The 17,229-nt window shown below is 39.8% G+C and overlaps 1 protein-coding gene across 1 annotated transcript in view; it reads right to left on the reverse strand.

Annotated features, from left to right (window-relative positions):
* The window catches only part of ENPEP (glutamyl aminopeptidase), a 90,384-nt gene extending 73,428 nt beyond the window's left edge, over window positions 1-16,956 (reverse strand). The window contains exons 1-3 of the mRNA XM_032254748.1: window positions 15,978-16,956; window positions 2,593-2,734; window positions 495-626 (exon numbers count right to left, since the gene is read on the reverse strand). Coding sequence (XP_032110639.1) covers window positions 495-626; window positions 2,593-2,734; window positions 15,978-16,621 — 918 coding nt within the window. The 5' untranslated portion in view covers window positions 16,622-16,956. The remainder of the gene's footprint in view (window positions 1-494; window positions 627-2,592; window positions 2,735-15,977) is intronic.
* Between the last annotated feature and the right edge of the window lie 273 nt (window positions 16,957-17,229).

Below are 17,229 nucleotides of genomic sequence, written 5' to 3' on the forward strand. Positions count from 1 at the left end.
CAAGTTCACAGACCCTGGTGACTAATGTTGTTGGAAAAAAAACTATATATGGCCCCATTTCTATATATATGGTTACATATAGGAATGGGGCCGCGAACTTCTCAGTGCCTAGTCACTCGAAGGATGTTCTTTTGCCTCAGGTTTCCTCCTTCTTCTCTAGTCTGTATCTGGGAGAGGTACACACATACTCAACCATTTGATTACATTGAGCATTTCCAAACATTTTGATATATTGGTGCTGGCATACTTAGGAGGTAGCTTTTGACTTATAGCAAATTTTCATCTTGAAATAATTAAAGGCCATAAATATCTATGTCTGTCGTGCTGGTTTATTTTTCACCTGTGTCCTTTCAGCCTACATTTTTCTATATTGTTCTATTGTATTATGAAGTTCACAGACCCTGGTGACTAATGTTGGAAAAAAACACTACTCAACAAAAGTATAAAATTAATTACAAATGCATAGGTGGAAATTTTTAAAATATGAGACTCACAGGCTTTCCACTATTTGATATTCTCTTTACAGGGTGAAATTGATGCACAGCAAAGCACACCAGGTACGTGCTCATGGGAACAGACTTCTCGAAAGTTGTTCGATTCCATTTATCATCCACTGACTCTTCTTTCTATTGGAAACAGAAGATAAACTTTTATCTATCGAAAGATCAATCATATATATATATATATATATATATACACACACACACACACACACAAGACAAACAAATAAATGGTTGCCCCAAACATTGCTTTCTAGTCAGAAGTCCTTTGTCAAAGCTTAGAGGTAAAATTGTTTGTGGTGATGTTGAAAAGACTATAGGAAAATTTACTTTGTTTTTAGAACTGTGAAAGGGTGAACTATATATTGTATTAGGTTTTCCAGGGAGAAATACAATTTTGACTGGACTATCAGTTGAATAGGAGTTTATCTGCCTACACTAAAGACATCATGCCGACCATAATATTTGAGAGTGCTGTGATCTCCTAATGAAAAGCAGGCTTGTGCTCAGGTATTGGCTGATTCGGGGCAATTACGGTATCTGGTGTAGCGGAGCATTGGCTTCTCTTTTCTATCTTTGGTTGTCTACAACAAAGACCAAAGGTATGGTCACCAAAGTCAGTACCTCGGTCTCTGTGGACAGAGAGGATTAGCATTGTTTGACACAACTACTGACCTTTCTGGCTTCTTTGGTCCATGCCAGCTCTGCTGTCCTCACTGTGGATCACCAATCCTAAGACTTCAACCATGAATACCTGCCCAACTCCTGCTTCCAGTATTTAAACATTTCCACATCTCCCGCAGCCACTCTCTTTGGGAAGGTTTAAAACGAGATTAAGTGAGGGAGGCTGGACTAGAATGGGTGCCACTGACACTTCAAGCATGTTTGTGCATGCACTTATATAATCGTGATGGGGCTTCAGGCTCCATTACTCCACCATAAAAACCTAATAGTGTTAGTTTGGATCTCCTAAGAACCCAGAATATTCTCCTTCTTCCAAGACTACTATCTGGATCTAGTAGAAGGTTGATGTGTAGCTGCAAAATGAAAAGGCCATAAGGGAAGATCTTGAGCAGAAGTTGGTGAATTTGCCTTTTCCTCCCGCCCCACCTTCATCTAGATCGGTGTATCACACTTTAAGTTTATCCTTTCCTTTTTCTTCTCTGATCAAACCTTAGAAGAAAATAAGCTGATAATTAATTCTCACTGAGGAATGGATGGCTGCTAAGATTACATTTTGATCCTCTTAAGCATTTTGCTTTATTTTGTTGTTGCTTTTGCAAGGAATATTTTATCATTTAAAAAGATGAATTTTAAAGATAATATTTCAAACAGTGGATCAGAAAGATGAGACACATAATTTGGGGCTGCTGTCCTTCTATTATACCTAAAGATGAGCCTGACCCTTTTACATGTCATGTATAAAGTATATAAACCTCAACTTTGAGATAATGACACTCTTGGTAACAACATTATCCATTATGAAGATAAGGCACGATAACAGAGAAAAGTGTTTTATGTTAATGAATAATTCATACAGGCAGAAATTATCATAACCTGTAATTTTTTTCTCCAGACATATAACAAGCACTTCCCATTCACCAAAAGAACCTATAGGCAAAGTGTTCCCTGGAGTTTGCTTCCACAACCCAGTATTTAAGTGATGATTTTTTTATATAGTAGCTTTATCTTTAAAAAGAAAGAAAGAAAAACTGGGTTTATATTCTTGAAAACTAAATAGTGAGTAGCCGTCAAATATTTTCAAGTCTGTAATTCCATTAGTTTGCCAATACTGTAATTTTTCATGACTCAGGGATTCTGGCAGCTAAGCAGAGTCCAAGCTGGTGTATGTGTTTATTATACTGTCTCTTGGGTAGAAACACCGATGTGTCTTTCTTATTGAACTGTGATATCTTAAACTTCTGGGACTCAAAGAAAAAGATTGCCAAAATGTATTTCAGTTGACTAAATAAATTATTACTGCACATTTAGTTTTAGAATTCAATGGGTTCCCTTTCACAGAAAATCAGGTAATTGAACTAATATTGTCAACAGATTATCTGCATAAACAAAACATTTAAAAAATACTTACCGCCACTGGCATATTTGAAAGTGCTCCATATTCTTTGGGATGGGTGATAGATATTGTGTAAGTTGCCTTTTTGTTGGGCTCATCAAAACAAGGGAAGGATTTTCTGGCATCTGTTGGTTCATGATCGGTGGCCGCTATGCTCCTTAGAAACAAACACACAAACAAAATGCATGCTACCACCTCTGACAACCCCTATGTTATTCCTTGGGAAAAAAAATCAACTATGCAATTATAACTATTACATTTCTAAAATTGAGGTTCCATCTAGAAAACTATCAAATATTTGTCAAAGGCTTTCCTGGAATTTTTAAAGTTAACACATTGTTTAAAAATCCTGAGACAGATTACTTCAGATATTTCATGCAAATACTTAGCTGTCAAAAACCACAATTACCTTTGCACCAATCTAACAGCTATTTTGGTGCCATGAAAAAATCTGTGTATGAGCAACAACAAATCCAATTATGAGTTAGTACTCTCTCCACCCAAAACCCATTGAGCAACAAGTAGATAAACACAAAGCCAAACTTAAAAGCTTGTTTCTAACTGGCCTAATGGGAAGTGAGCAGCTGTCTTCTGTCACAGAGTGGAGTTCATTCCAGAGTTCCCAGTCCCTGTCCCTAATGGCACATTCTTTCTTATTTATGTTACACCAGGGACAAAAGCCCCAGTTTCATTTCCATGTGAAGGCAGTGCTGATTAATCTCCTAGGTGATGTAACCTTTGGTCTAGTTTAAAGCTCACTCTTGAAAAGAGACAGCAGCATTTTTGTTTTTAATGGCTCTAACTAGGCATATGCTTGTGCAAACTAAAATGTTAATGTTTAGTAGTTTCATAATTTCAAGGTGAAAATAGTATTTTCTGAGCAATTGGTCAAAAAATCAATAAGCATACACTTTTTACATGTAAACATAGTAAGAGAATAGTGTATATTTGCTCATTAGAAAATGAAGCAAAGTTAAAAGTATAAAAGTAAAGAAATGGTAATTTCTATTCATTAATAATTTGTGTAGGGAAAAATTTTGTCCTTCAGGAGTCTCAAAACTTAGAGATATCATAAAGAATATCAGGCTAAATTATTACATCATCCATTCATCCAACAAATATTTATTGAGCCCCTTTCTCACACACACACACACACACACACACACAGACACAGACACGCACACACGTGCACACACATACGCACACACACACAAGCACCTATACATGCATGCACAAATTTACAGACATTTTTTTGGCTGTTGTGGAAACAACAAATCTGTATGAAACTGCCTTTGCAAAATTATAACAGAGGAAATTATGACAGTGAAAAAAGTCAGAACTAACTGACTCCATCTTGCATTTAACCTTTAAGCTGTACTTGTTCATTCCTGAGAGTAAGCCGAACTAATTTTGGGAAGGAATTCAGTTCATGGTTTGACTCTGAAACAAAATTGATAATAGCCCCTTCCTGAAAAGACCTCCTCTTGCCTGGAGATCAGTCTGCCTTTGCAGGACTAACAAATTAGCCACAAGATTAGAAATTACAGTTTAAGGGCCATGCAGCCTCTGGCTTCAAGAGTCTCAACCTCCTCAAATTGCTCATGGAGATAACATTACTACCGTAAAACCTAAGATCAGTGCTCGAGATATTTTGCAGACTCTGCACTTTATGGATTAGCGGACACCACCCAGACCAGTAATCTGGCTCAACCAGTTCTGCCATCCCACCCAGGAACAGAAAACAGAAAGAAAAACTCACTTCAACCCTCTGGGACTCCATTTCCAACCTGACTAATCAGCACTCCCCACTCCCCAAGCTCCTACCTACCAAATTGTCTTAAAAACTCTGATCCCCAAATGCTCAGAGAGACAGATTTGAGTAATTAAAAAACTCTGGTCTCCTACACAGCCGGCTTTGTGTGAATTATTCTTTCTCTGTTGCAATTCCCTTATCTTGATAAATCAGCTCTGTCTAGGAACGGGCAAGGTGAACCCATTGGGCGGTTACTTAATAGAGAAGATTAAGATTAACACTTCCAGGGTGTTAGACAAGAGACACACAAATAAATAAATAATTTAGGAGAGGGATGAGAGCTAGATAGAAAATAAACACTGGAAGTGACAGAGAATGACTAGGAAAAGTAGTAAGCAACATTAGGTAGAGTAGTCACAATCTTTTGGAATAAGTGGTGGTTTGCCACGATCGGAATAATGAGGAAAAGCCAGGCAAGTGGAGATTCAGGAAAATATGTTCAAGTAGAAGGAACCGTAAACCAAAGTCTGTAAGGTGAAAAAGAACCTGATGTGGCTGAAGAATTGAAAGGTGACCAGTGTGGCTAAAGAACACTGAACCAGAGGGACTGGAGCCAGAGATGAGTTTGACATGAGGTCAGCAGAGGCCAGAGCAGGAAAATATCAGAGGCCATGAGAAGAGCCTGCATTTTATTTTGGTTCAAGGATTTATTACAGTCAAAGATTTGACTGCCTTTGGGCAAATATGGGAGTACTGGAACATCAAAATAAACAATGGGATTATAGCTCATTGAATAAATCAACAATCTCTGAGTCCTGACTCTGATTTTTTTAAATGAATAAATAAATGGGTGAGAAGGCGAAAGTGCATCCTTACAGTAGATTGCCTACTAGTAATTTTTGAAGGAAAAATTGATTTTAAAAAATCATCAGTGGGTGCCAGAAGAAGGGGGTTAAACTTTGGTGAGGAAGGAATATTTGCAAGCTTTCAAAAAAAATCTCCCTGAAAGTTACGTAAAGAGAAACATTGTAACTTTATAATGGAGACACTTGTTGGACACTACCTTAAGCAAGCTATCAAAGGAAGCATCACTAATCATAGTTCAAACCAGCACAATGTGTCTCTAATGTGATTTCCTGAGAGAGGCACATCACATCTGTGATAGTCCTCACAAAAATAAAAAATAAAAAATGCTTAACTTGCATTTTTAAATCATGAGGAAAATCAGACAAGCTAAAACTGAGGGACATTCTCAAAATAGCTGGCCTGTATTCTTCAAAAAATATTAATGTTAGGAAGACAAAGAAGGACTAAGGGACTGGTTTTGGTTTAAAGGACTCTAAAAGGGCATAACACTAAATACAATGCATCATTCCAGACTGGGTACTGGACTGGGAAAAAAATTGCTTTAAAAGACATCATTAAGGCCAGGTGCAGTGGCTCATGCTTGTAATCCCAGCACTTTGGGAGGCTGAGGCGGATCACAAGGTCAGGAGTTCAAGACCAGCCTGGCCAAGATGGTGAAACCTCATCACTACTAAAAGTACAAATTTAGCTAGGCATGGTGGCACGTGCCTGTAGTCTCAGCTACTCGGGAGGCTGAGGCAGGAGAATCACTTGAACCTGGGAGGAGGAGGTTGCAGTGAGCAGAGATTGTGCCACTGCACTCCAACCTGGGTGACAGAGCGAGACTCCATCTCAAAAAAAAGGCATCATTAGGTTAGTTGTTAAAATTCTATTAGGGACTTTGAATTAGATAATTGTATCAATGTTAAATTTCTTGATTTTGATAACTGTACTATGGTTATTTTAGAGAATGCCCCTGTAGTTAAGAAATATGCTCTGATGTTAAGGTGTAAAGGGAGAGGATGTTTCCATGTGTTCTGGAAAGGAAGGAGGTACAGGCTAAAATATAAACAATTGGTGAATCTAGGTTAAGTATTTCTAGGAATTCCTAGTACCATTCTTGTAACTTTCCTATAAGTTTGAAATTGTGTCACAATAAAGTTACCCAAGAAAACCCTGAATTAAGAATTCATTCTGTAATAAAACAATCAATAATTAGTTTTGGGACATTAACAGTTTAGTCAATTGAAGTTTCTAAATATCTTGCAGATTGTAGTTAATTGCAAATATAGCAGACTCTAAAGAAGCCTGTACACTTTCCCATAGTATGAAAGTTTTATAATAAGATCCACTAAGCTCCAACCGCATGTTTAATCAGCTGCCTTTTTCTTTTGAATTCTTCTGGCTTCTGATTTCTTCCAGAGGCAGAGGAAAAGGAAAAGTCACTCCCCGCAAGAATGTTTCAGCTGAGTCACACCTCAGAAATAGGCCAGCTAACTAATTTGAGAACATGAGTGTGTGTGAATATGCGTGCGTGCGCACACACACACATCATTGTGTGTGGGAGATGAGAGGAAGGAGGGAGTGAAATTACGCTTTTCTAAGCTGTAGCCATGGGGTATGTTTTCAAATACTCTATTTTACTCTTGGCTGGATACTAGTATATATATATTCCTAAGAACCTAGGAGAGAAAAGAATTTTCAATCCTTTTCTCACCTTCTCCCTTTAAAAGACATTCTGCTTGACTGTAGGATAAAAATCTTCCTTCCTAAATTAGCATCTTCCTGAGCTTTCCATTGGACATGGAACAGAACAGTGTGGGAGATTTCTCTGCACAGTGTGTTTGGTCCAGCTCGGTGGTCCTCTCAGCAAACGTCAATCACAGCAAGTCTAACTCAATCACAGTGACCCAGATGTAGATACAGTGACATTCATCAACCAGAAGAGCTATATAATTTTTTTTTAAGTGTGAAGATAATATGATTTTATGGGGAAAACTCTTTTCTAAGAGCAAAATTTCTTACATTCTAATCCTACTTCAGTCACTTAAGTGTGCTCTTGGCCAAGTCACAAAACCTCAGACTTTCAGTGTCCTCATCTGTAAAACATGGTTATCAGAGTATGTATGGTATCTTCCCAGCGTTATGGGGAAGTGAGAAGGGGTAGATTACATGTGGTAATAGATTTGAAACTCCCTTAAAATTAGCATGGTGGAGTTAGGATATACCTGATTCTACATCTTATAAATCTAGAACACTAACTGTGCTTTCTGATATACCACTTTCACAATCTAAAATATTTCAAATTAATTCATTTGACTGTAATATATACTGGAAAAAATGACTTGGAGTATATATACTATAGGCAATATAAGCATTTTTAAAATGGTAACCTGTTCTTTTTCTCATGAACTTCAGAATAACTCAAAAAGTTCCGTTTTACATGTCCTAAATTCCATCAGTCAGCCCTAAACTTTTTTAAGCGTTTGCAAAGTTGAAAGCAAGGAATAAGAGCTAACTAGCAACACAAAACAATTCTAGATTACAACTTCTTTGGGAAAGTTTTATTCAGTTATTAAAATCAGATGAGTTGTGTTGCAAATTAAGAAAAAAGGCTGACAATGGCACAATATGTTCAGGAGTGCCTTGTGGTATGTCCTGAATAATTATTACGCAGGCAAATGTGTTGGAGTAAACCACAAGGGCCTCCCTATGTCACATTAATAGGTCACTTACTGGACCTAGCACAATAAAATGATAGGTTATGCAATTTAGTGATTTCCAAAAGGAAAGAGCATTTCTCTAGGATCTCTGAGTGGATCAGATCAAGGTGACTTTAGAGAAAGCTGAGGGAGAAGGGGCGATGACGCCACTTATGGTTTGGATCACTCTGAATCAACTCTAAAAGCAAAAACCAAAATATGTACCTAATTATCTCATAAATCATCTGGTGTGCTGTTTTCAGTGAAGACTCTCAGGCTGTGTTGGTCAATTTTATAAGCTGAACCAGCAAAACAAACAGCAAGTTTTGGATGAAATCATTAAACACTTCTGATTCTGGAGAGGTAGTCACAATTGCTAGGGGTCTATATAGACTAAATAAAGGATTCCAGAATTATGTAGGGGAGCTGTTTGGTGCAAGACAACTCCTCTAGATTGTTCAGACCTCTAAGCATTTTTTTTTAATAGAGTTGAGGTCAGTCACAGCAGACCTCTATGTAATTTTATGGTGGTTTGAATAAATTTCTTTTTGCTTTGTTTTTTTTTTTTTTGCTTCCAAAATAAAAGAAATTTACAGAAATTTATACTTAGCCTCCTACAACAAGCAAACAAGACCAAAAAGAAATATATATATGTATATATTCTGAGATAGAGTCTCGCTCTGTCACCCAGGCTGGAGTGCAGTGGCACGATCTCGACTTACTGCAACTTCTGCCTCCTGGGCTCAAGTGATTTTCCTGCCTCAGCCCCTCAAGTAGCTGAGATTACAGCTGCCTGGCACCACACCTGGCTAATTTTTGTATTTTTAGTAGAGACAGCGTTCCACCATGTTGGCGAGGTTGGTCTCGAACTCCGGAACTCAGGTGATTCACCCGCCTCAGCCTCTCAAAATTCTGGGATTACAGGCATGAGCCACCTTGCCCGACCAAAAATCTATTCTTTATTGACATTTTTATTGACAATGGGATAATAGCTCATCATACCAATCTAAGAATATAATGAACAAGCTGACATACAACAACAATTTCAAGATCAAAACTACATGTGCTTGAGTATGCATACGCATCCAAGCACGTAAGACTACATTACATGAGGCTGGGCACAGTGGCTCAAGCCTGTAATCTCAGCACTTTGGGAGGCTGAGGTTGGTGAATCACAAGATGAAGACCAGCCTGGCCAACATAGTGAAAACTCGTCTCTTAAAAATACAAAAATTAGCTGGGCGTGGTAGTGAGCACCTGTAATCCCAGCTATTCGGGAGGCTGAGGCAGGAGAATTGCTTGAACCTGGGAGGCAAAGGTTGCAGTCAGCTGAGATCACACCACTGCACTCCAGCCTGAGTGACAGAGGGAGACTCTGTCCCAAAAAACAAACAAACAAAATACATTACACACAAACACAATGATGATCACACACACACATAATGACGATCATCTCACTGACATTTCCACTCAACTCTAAAATCTTTATTACAAGCTCTAACCTTGTGCTTCAGACTTACTTATACAAGTGCCTACTGGTCATCTCTTCCTAGGTATCTGACAAGCCATCAACACATCTGACACTGAACTTATGACCTTCCCTTCTAAACTGACTACTTCCCATCTATTCCCAATATCAATTGATGTGAAGGCTAGCTGGGGCCTCCTAGACCCATAACTTTAACTCACCCTTCCTCATAGTCAATCTATCTGCAAATCTTGACTACTTTACCTCCAAACTATTTTCTCCATTGTGCCCTCTCTTCTTTAGCCTGAAATCACTTTTCCTATCTAATCCTTACCTTCACTTTCCTGGACTGCTGCAATATCTTTCATATACCCAAATGTATAGTTGAGCCAGCTCTTCCTTTCAGCATCCATATCCAAAAAGTCACTGGGTAATTTCTCCTTCATAATACCTATCATGGCTATTTTTCTTTTCCTCCATATGGGTTTTTCTCAGTGATATCTAGCTAGCCTCTTCGTATAAACTTCCCCTACAAACTAATTTTCTTGTCCCCACTATGCTTTTCTGAGTCAGTGCCTTTCTTTTTTGCCTGCATTTACTTTCTCACTTGTCTCCGCTGCTGAAATCCCGCCATAACATCAAAATTAAGCTTAAATCCTACTAGTGCTATGAAGAACACCTTGAAAGCTCAAATTAGAAATGATCTCTTTAAAATTCCAGGTGTACTTCCTGTCAATTCCACTGTTTCTCTGCCTTGAAACTATGAAGATTGCATTCCTAAGTACAAATATATATATATATATATATACCTATAAACTCTTCCCTTCCACAAGGTGGGGAGAAAAGAAACCAAGGGAAAGTTTTCACCCTAAGGGGGAATGTAGAGGTGTTATTGGTGGAAGTTAGGCTCGTTTATGGGAAAGGAGCTGTGGTAATGCAGTATTTGTCAGAAGATACTAGTCATGTGAGAGCTTATGTGAAAGTATTTCCATATATTCCATATTTATGTGAAAATATTTCCATATATTCCATTTACTGTGTGCCAAACAGTAAACAAGAGATGTGTATCTCTACTCTTAAGAACCCCATAGAAGAATCCACAGTCACAGATAACTGGGAAACTATATAATGGACATTATCATATAAAAACCTCTGAAAACCCTATAAATCCCAGCTACTCAGAAAGCTGAGGTGGGAGGATCACTTAAACTCATGAACTCATGAGTTCGAGCCAGGAGTTCTACCCCAACCTGGACCCCATCTCTTTTTTTTTTAGAGACGTGGTCTCGCTATGTTGCCCAGGCTGGAGTGCAGTGGCTATTCACAGGGGCGATCCCACTACTTATCAGCACGGAGTTTTGACCTGCTCCGTTTCCGACCTGGACAGATTCACCCCTCCTTAGGCAACCTGGTGTTCCCCCGCTCCTGGGAGGTCACCATATTAATGCCGAACTTAGAGCGGACACCCGATGGGCATAGCACACTACAGCCCAGAACTCCTGGGCTCAAGCGATCCTCCCACCTCAGGCTCCTGAGTAGCTGGGACTATGGGCACGCGCCACCACGCCTGGCGACACCATCTCTTTTTTTAAAAAAAGTCTCTTGGCCGGGCACGGTGGCTCAAGCCTGTAATCCCAGCACTTTGGGAGGCCGAGGCAGGTGGATCACAAGGTCAAGAGATCAAGACCATCCTGGTTAACACGGTGAAACCCCGTCTCTACTAAAAATACAAAAAATTAGCTGGGCATGGTGGCGCGTGCCTGTAATCCCAGCTACTCAGGAGGCTGAGGCAGGAGAATTGCCTGAACCCGGGAGGCGGAGGTTGCGGTGAGCCGAGATCGCGCCATTGCACTCCAGCCTGGGTAACAAGAGTGAAACTCCGTCTCAAAAAAAAAAAAAGTCTCTGAAAAGTTCCATAATTAAAAAAAAAAAAATACAAAACAGATCACTTTGTATTTAGTATTATTGCACAAACAGATTTAACCACAGAATCTCTCCCCTGCTATTTCTCTGGGGAGAACTGCTTGAACGCGGGAGGCAAAGGTTCAAGCAATCTAGTTGCATAACTAAGAGCCCATGCAACTAGAATTCTACAGCACATACTTTGGGAAATGCTAGGTAAGCATAATTCAAATGCTGGCAAGGAAAAGCCAAATATTGGAGAGAAGAAAACATACTTTGGAGTTTGAGTAGAAGGAAAGTCTTTGGGGAAGGAAACAGCTGGAAATCCTAGGTAACACGGTGAGAAAATGAGAAGGAGGAGGGTGTGGTCAGAGAAACATTCCAAAGGTTCCAATCCTTCCGAGTGATTTTCCTCAGACCCTAAAGGACAGACCAGAGAGTAGGAAGAGGTAGATCAATACAGGAAAAGCGACGCCACATTTCTCAAACTTTCTCCTTCAAGCCCCGCTACAACTCTGTCCCCAGCAAGACGGAGTGGGGTTCCAGATTGGTTCCCCTCTCTTTCTTCATGTCTCAATCTTGACAGAAAGCATCTTGGGTAGCTGTGAAGTTTGTGAAGCTCAAAGTCTTGATGGTATTTGCAGACATTAAGTAACTTTGGTGACCACTCAGTGCAATCCTCTTTAGTCTGCATTGTGGCTGTCACATTAATATCCCTAACTGCTAATACTCAATCTTGGAGTTACATTTTATGTTAAGGTCAGAAAATGTAATTTTGACTCTGTACTTCAAATGTATTACTATGATGACGTTTAAAATGAGACAGACTTCACGTATGATGAAGCTCACTGTGTAGTATGAAAGAACAGCGCTGCCCCCAGTGAACTCCTTCTGGCAGCCCTTATATGGAGCCTCCTAGAGGCTGCATTGCCAAAATGTTACTCACAGGCTTGAAAAAAAAAAAAAAAATCAGGATGCACTTTTCTCATATGCTTGAAATATTTCAGACAAGGAAAACAAAAAGTATTCCATTTAGCCTAAATGAGGTTATTGAGCTGACGCCAGATCTGTTCCAAAACCATGTGTGTGCAGTACAGAGCTGGCAGCATCCTGCGTAATGTGAGAGCTTCAACTGCTCTCAACCAAGCACACAAACTTGGGAACACCAGTCCTCAGTGAGAACCGAACTGAGCATCAGCCTCCCTCACTGATCTGGCTGCCATCTCATATTCTCCAATCAAAATTCAAGTCAACCAAGCTTCAGAAGGGCACCTCTCTGGTATATATTTTGTGGTAAAATTAACTGGTACAGTAAAAATATAACTCAAAGAATGAGTGAGTATTTGTGTATATAATGCTTTTTTAGACTTACAAAGTACATAATAGAAATTTGCCAATGGAAACTACATAGTTCCATATTTTTGGCCTTCCTACTAGGTATAAAATTTTATTTCACTTATTTTATAAATTTTTGATGGTTGTACTCAGATAAAGATTCTCTTGCCTTTATAATCTAAGAAGCAGTTTTAAAGTTTTAGCAATAATATTTAAAAAGGCTTGACTCGCTTTCACTTTAATGAATTTTTAGAATCTCTTTAAGGTGAATATTCTTCAGAATATTGCCCTTCCCTCTACCACTGGCAAAATCACTTTTAAAAAATGATTGTATTTTTAGTAAGGCTCAAAGAAATAGGCACTTTCATACATTGTTGGTGGGAATGGAGTTTGGGACATATTTTTTTGGAGACACACACACACGCATACACATGTTCATGCATATATGTCATATATGTACATGCATGTACACATACACATACATGTATTTATAGACAGGTAGTTGGTCCATATTCTAGAAATTTTCTTAAAGAAGTATTAGAAAATGTTCATACATAGTTATTTACAAGGATGGTCAGTATAAAGATGTGCCTTCTTCTAGATCCTTATGGGTGAAAAACTAGGAGCAACTTAAATACCCACATTTAATGGAAAAATGAATTGACGACATTGTAGTCATACAATGGCCTACCAAGTATCCATCAAATCATTTGTGGAAGAACACCAAATGACACATTAAAGCATTGATGCTACATTGAAAAAGCATGTTACACAATACTATGTATAATTATGCCACAGCTATCTCTGTCCAAAAAAGTACTAGAAGAATCTCTGCCTAAATGTTAACAATAGCTATACTGGGTAATGAATTTATGGATGAATTTTTACTTTTTCTTATGATTTTCTCTCTTTTCTGAGTTTTCTTCAATAAATGTATATTATTAGCCAGGCACGGTGGCTCACGCCTGTAATCCTAGAACTTTGGGAGCCTGAAGTGGGTGGATCACCTGAGGTCAAGAGTTCAAAACCAGCCTGGCCATCATGGTGAAACCCAATCTTTAAAAAAAGAAAAAAAAAAAGAAAAAATTCAAAAAAAATAAATAAAATAACTGTATATTATTTATGTAGTCAATAAACAAAATGACTATTACAGTATCTTGGTATATTTGTACACTTTGACCCAGCAGTTCTGTTTTTAGGACTATATCCTAACCTAAGGAAATAAAGAGATGTACACACACAGAGGTATTTCTAACTATGTTCTTTGGTGGTTTGTTTATAATAATAAAATACTAAAAGAACTCAGATGCTCAGCAATAGAATTTGTTTTTAAAAATTGCAATGTACTCAAACAATGGAATATTTCACATCTTTAAAGTCAGATTCTTGGTTGTGTGCAGTGCCTCATGCCTATAACCTCAGCACTTTGGAAAGTGGAGGCAGGAGGATGGCTTGAGCCCAGGAGTTCAAGACCAGCCTCGGCAACACAGCAAGACCCTGTCTCAATAAAAAACAAAAAATAGATCCTTGAAAACATGTAAGAATAAGGGGAACTTCTCAAGACATATTAAGTAGAAAGGTATGTAGATAGATAGGCAGACATAAAGCAATTAAAGGTTTGATTGCCTAGAAAAACATTAGAATATACATTAATATGCTAGCAGGGATTACCACTGGGCAGTGAAATTGTTTACAGATTCTTTTAATTTTTATGTTTTCAATTATTTAATTTTTATGAACAGAAAAATATGTAAATGGTGTTTTATGGCTAGCAATATTAAGATACAGGATTAATATAACCATGACCCCTCCAGATATCTTCTTCGAACTACCACTCCTACTCAATTTATCAGTGTACCACACAAGAATACAGCAATATTTAAATATTTGGTTTTAATCCATGAGTCTGTTTTACAAATAGAAAGAATTTTGACCAAAAAATTTGCTTGCTCTGTAAGATGCTTAAAACAACAGACAAAAGTGTTATTTGTGGGTGGACTGGCCCAAGACTCACATCTCTAAACTATGATGAAGCTTTCTTTTTTTTTTTTTTTTTTTTTTTGAGACGGAGTTTCGATCTTGTTACCCAGGCTGGAGGGCAATGGCGCGATCTCAGCTCACCGCAACCTCCGTCTCCTGGGTTCAGGCAATTCTCCTGTCTCAGCCTCCTGAGTAGCTGGGATTACAGGCATGCGCCACCATGCCCAGCTGATTTTTGTATTTTTAGTAGAGACAGGGTTTCACCATGTTGACCAGGATGGTCTCGATCCCTTGACCTCGTGATCCACCTGCCTCGGCCTCCCAAAGTGCTGGGATTACAGGCGTGAGCCACCGCGCCCGGCCTGACGAAGCTTTCTTAATCATTTACCTCTTCAGAGCCTAAGTCAGCAAAGGTGAAAGCAGTCCAGAGACAACACAAGGTGTAGTGCGGCCTTCCTCCTTGATGCAAGGGCTGCATTCACAGTGTGAAGGAAGGTTTTTGGAGTTCAGTGAAAAAGTTATGCCTTTAGCATAGCTCTGGTAGTAGCCACTGATCAATACAAAGGCAGATAGATAGGTGGATTAGTAGAATTAATATCTATCTATCTAAATAGGTGGACATAGGTAACATGGAAACCTCTCTGCCTGGAGGGCCAAGGGGAGAACAAACATTCATATGTATTTAATTACTTAATCTATCGTTTATGTTGCAAAAGGCTTAGCATTATGATTGCATATTGCATGATGAGCAACCAGCCCCAAAATGTATGTATGTGCTGCCACTGGTGTGTGGACTCAGTGAGTATTTCCTGAAAGTCTATGTGTAAAACATGGTTCCAGCCATAGGAGACAAAAAAGACAGCATCCTGCCTTCCTTTCCAGGTGAAGACACAAAGACAATTCTGAGGATCACATGTAATGTTTCAATGTCTCTCTTCTCCAAAAAAGAGACATTGGACCCAAAAAAATTGGACAAGATAATAACTGATATTTACTGATTTTTCACTCAAATTTGGTGTAATATCTCTTTAAAAGTTCAGCTTGAAAATACTGCTATGTAGCCTAGGAATATCACTAGTGAAATTTACCAAAGGCAGTTTTAAAACCTGAGATGATTTATGGAAATCTTCGAGATAGGGTGCAGTATATTATGATTTCTCCTGATGGAATAAAAGACTTACAGTGACTTTTGACTCCACGAAGCTGGTTCACTACTTTCAAGCTCTATGACAGGGTTTGGAAATACAACAGGGCACCAATTTTGGCTTCCCAGATGGACAACCAGAATTGAAACCAAGGACCAGTCAAGATCAGACCAACAAAATAATTAAAAGCGGATAGTGAAAAAGGAAGAAAAAGAAACGGTAAGCAGATATGTGAGCTTAAGGGAGGTAAAGCAAAAATGAATATTTACTTGACTTGTCCGTTCTCCGTGTAGGTGGTTCTGTAAAACCCCACGAGGGAGCCGTTTAGCCAGCCGGCGAACTCCATGGTCAGGAGATAGAGGCCATCTCCACCGCTGGGGGTAAGCTCTTCCTCTGCCTCGAGCACCACGTACTCCTGCGGTTTGTACTCAAAACACCTCTGGACTTGCACCTTGTCCCCCGAGGGCCTCTTCAGCTCGGGGAGCTGGGTGATCCTGGTCTCCCGGAGGTGTAGCCACAGGTACCGGGTGGGCGCGCTCACGTTGATGGAGATGCTCACGGTGCCCGTGTAGGTGTCCTCCTCCAGCAGGGGCTTCACGTGCAGGTCGTAGTGGACAGGGTTGATGAAGTCCGGCAGCCGGAAGTTTTTCCACTGTCCGTTCTCATCCTCACTGGCCGGGCAGACGCCCTGGTCCTGGGCAGGAGGCCCCGAGGGGCTGGCCGTGGAAGAAGGCTGCTGGGAAGGAGCCGGCACAGTGCCCGCCCCGCTGTCCCCGGTGCAGCCACACGATCTGGTCAAGCCCACGGCAAGTCCCACTATTAATCCTACACCCACCACCACCGCGCAGAGAATGGCCACATGTTTCGTTCGAATGCAGTATCTCTTAGAGCCCTCTCCCTCCGCAAAGTTCATTTTTGCTTCCGAAGTCAAGTGTTAAACATAAAAAGATGTTAAATTTAACTAACTAACGTCAGCAGACTTCCTTTTTAAATTGGAAGGAATCCCCTGGTTTGGCAGCCTGTTTTCGCTTTCCCCACACCTCTCTCCGGCTTCTTGCGTCTTTTGCTCTCCCTTTTCACGTTCCCACCAGCCACTCAGGATGAATGCAGAAACAAGGGGGGTGGAACGAGGTCTCCGTAAGAGGAGCCGAGTGGGAGGAAGAGTTCTGAAGAGAAGACTGTCACAGCTCCCCTTATAAACGACGCATCTCCGCCCCTACCCCTCCTGCACTGCAGCGAGTTAAATATAAAACAGGGCTTTGCTTATCAGCCAACGGGAGATGAGCCCCTGCCAAAGCTCGGTCAGCAGCTTTCAGGGAGGAAGCGTTTGGGTGAGGTGTGCTTACGATAGAGAATCTCAACCTTTGCCACTCAGTCTGTAGCTTCTTCCTGTTGTGTTCACAATCTCTCCCTCCTCACTAAAGGGCTTCTTGAATTTCAGCTATTTCATCAGACAGCTTGCCAAAGAAGCTAAATGTTTTCTTTTAATGCCCCCCCCCATACTGTATTATATAAACATTC

This window comes from Sapajus apella, unplaced genomic scaffold (assembly GCF_009761245.1).
Source record: "Sapajus apella isolate SASKATOON/1434 unplaced genomic scaffold, GSC_monkey_1.0 scaffold87, whole genome shotgun sequence".
NCBI lineage: Eukaryota > Metazoa > Chordata > Mammalia > Primates > Cebidae > Sapajus > Sapajus apella.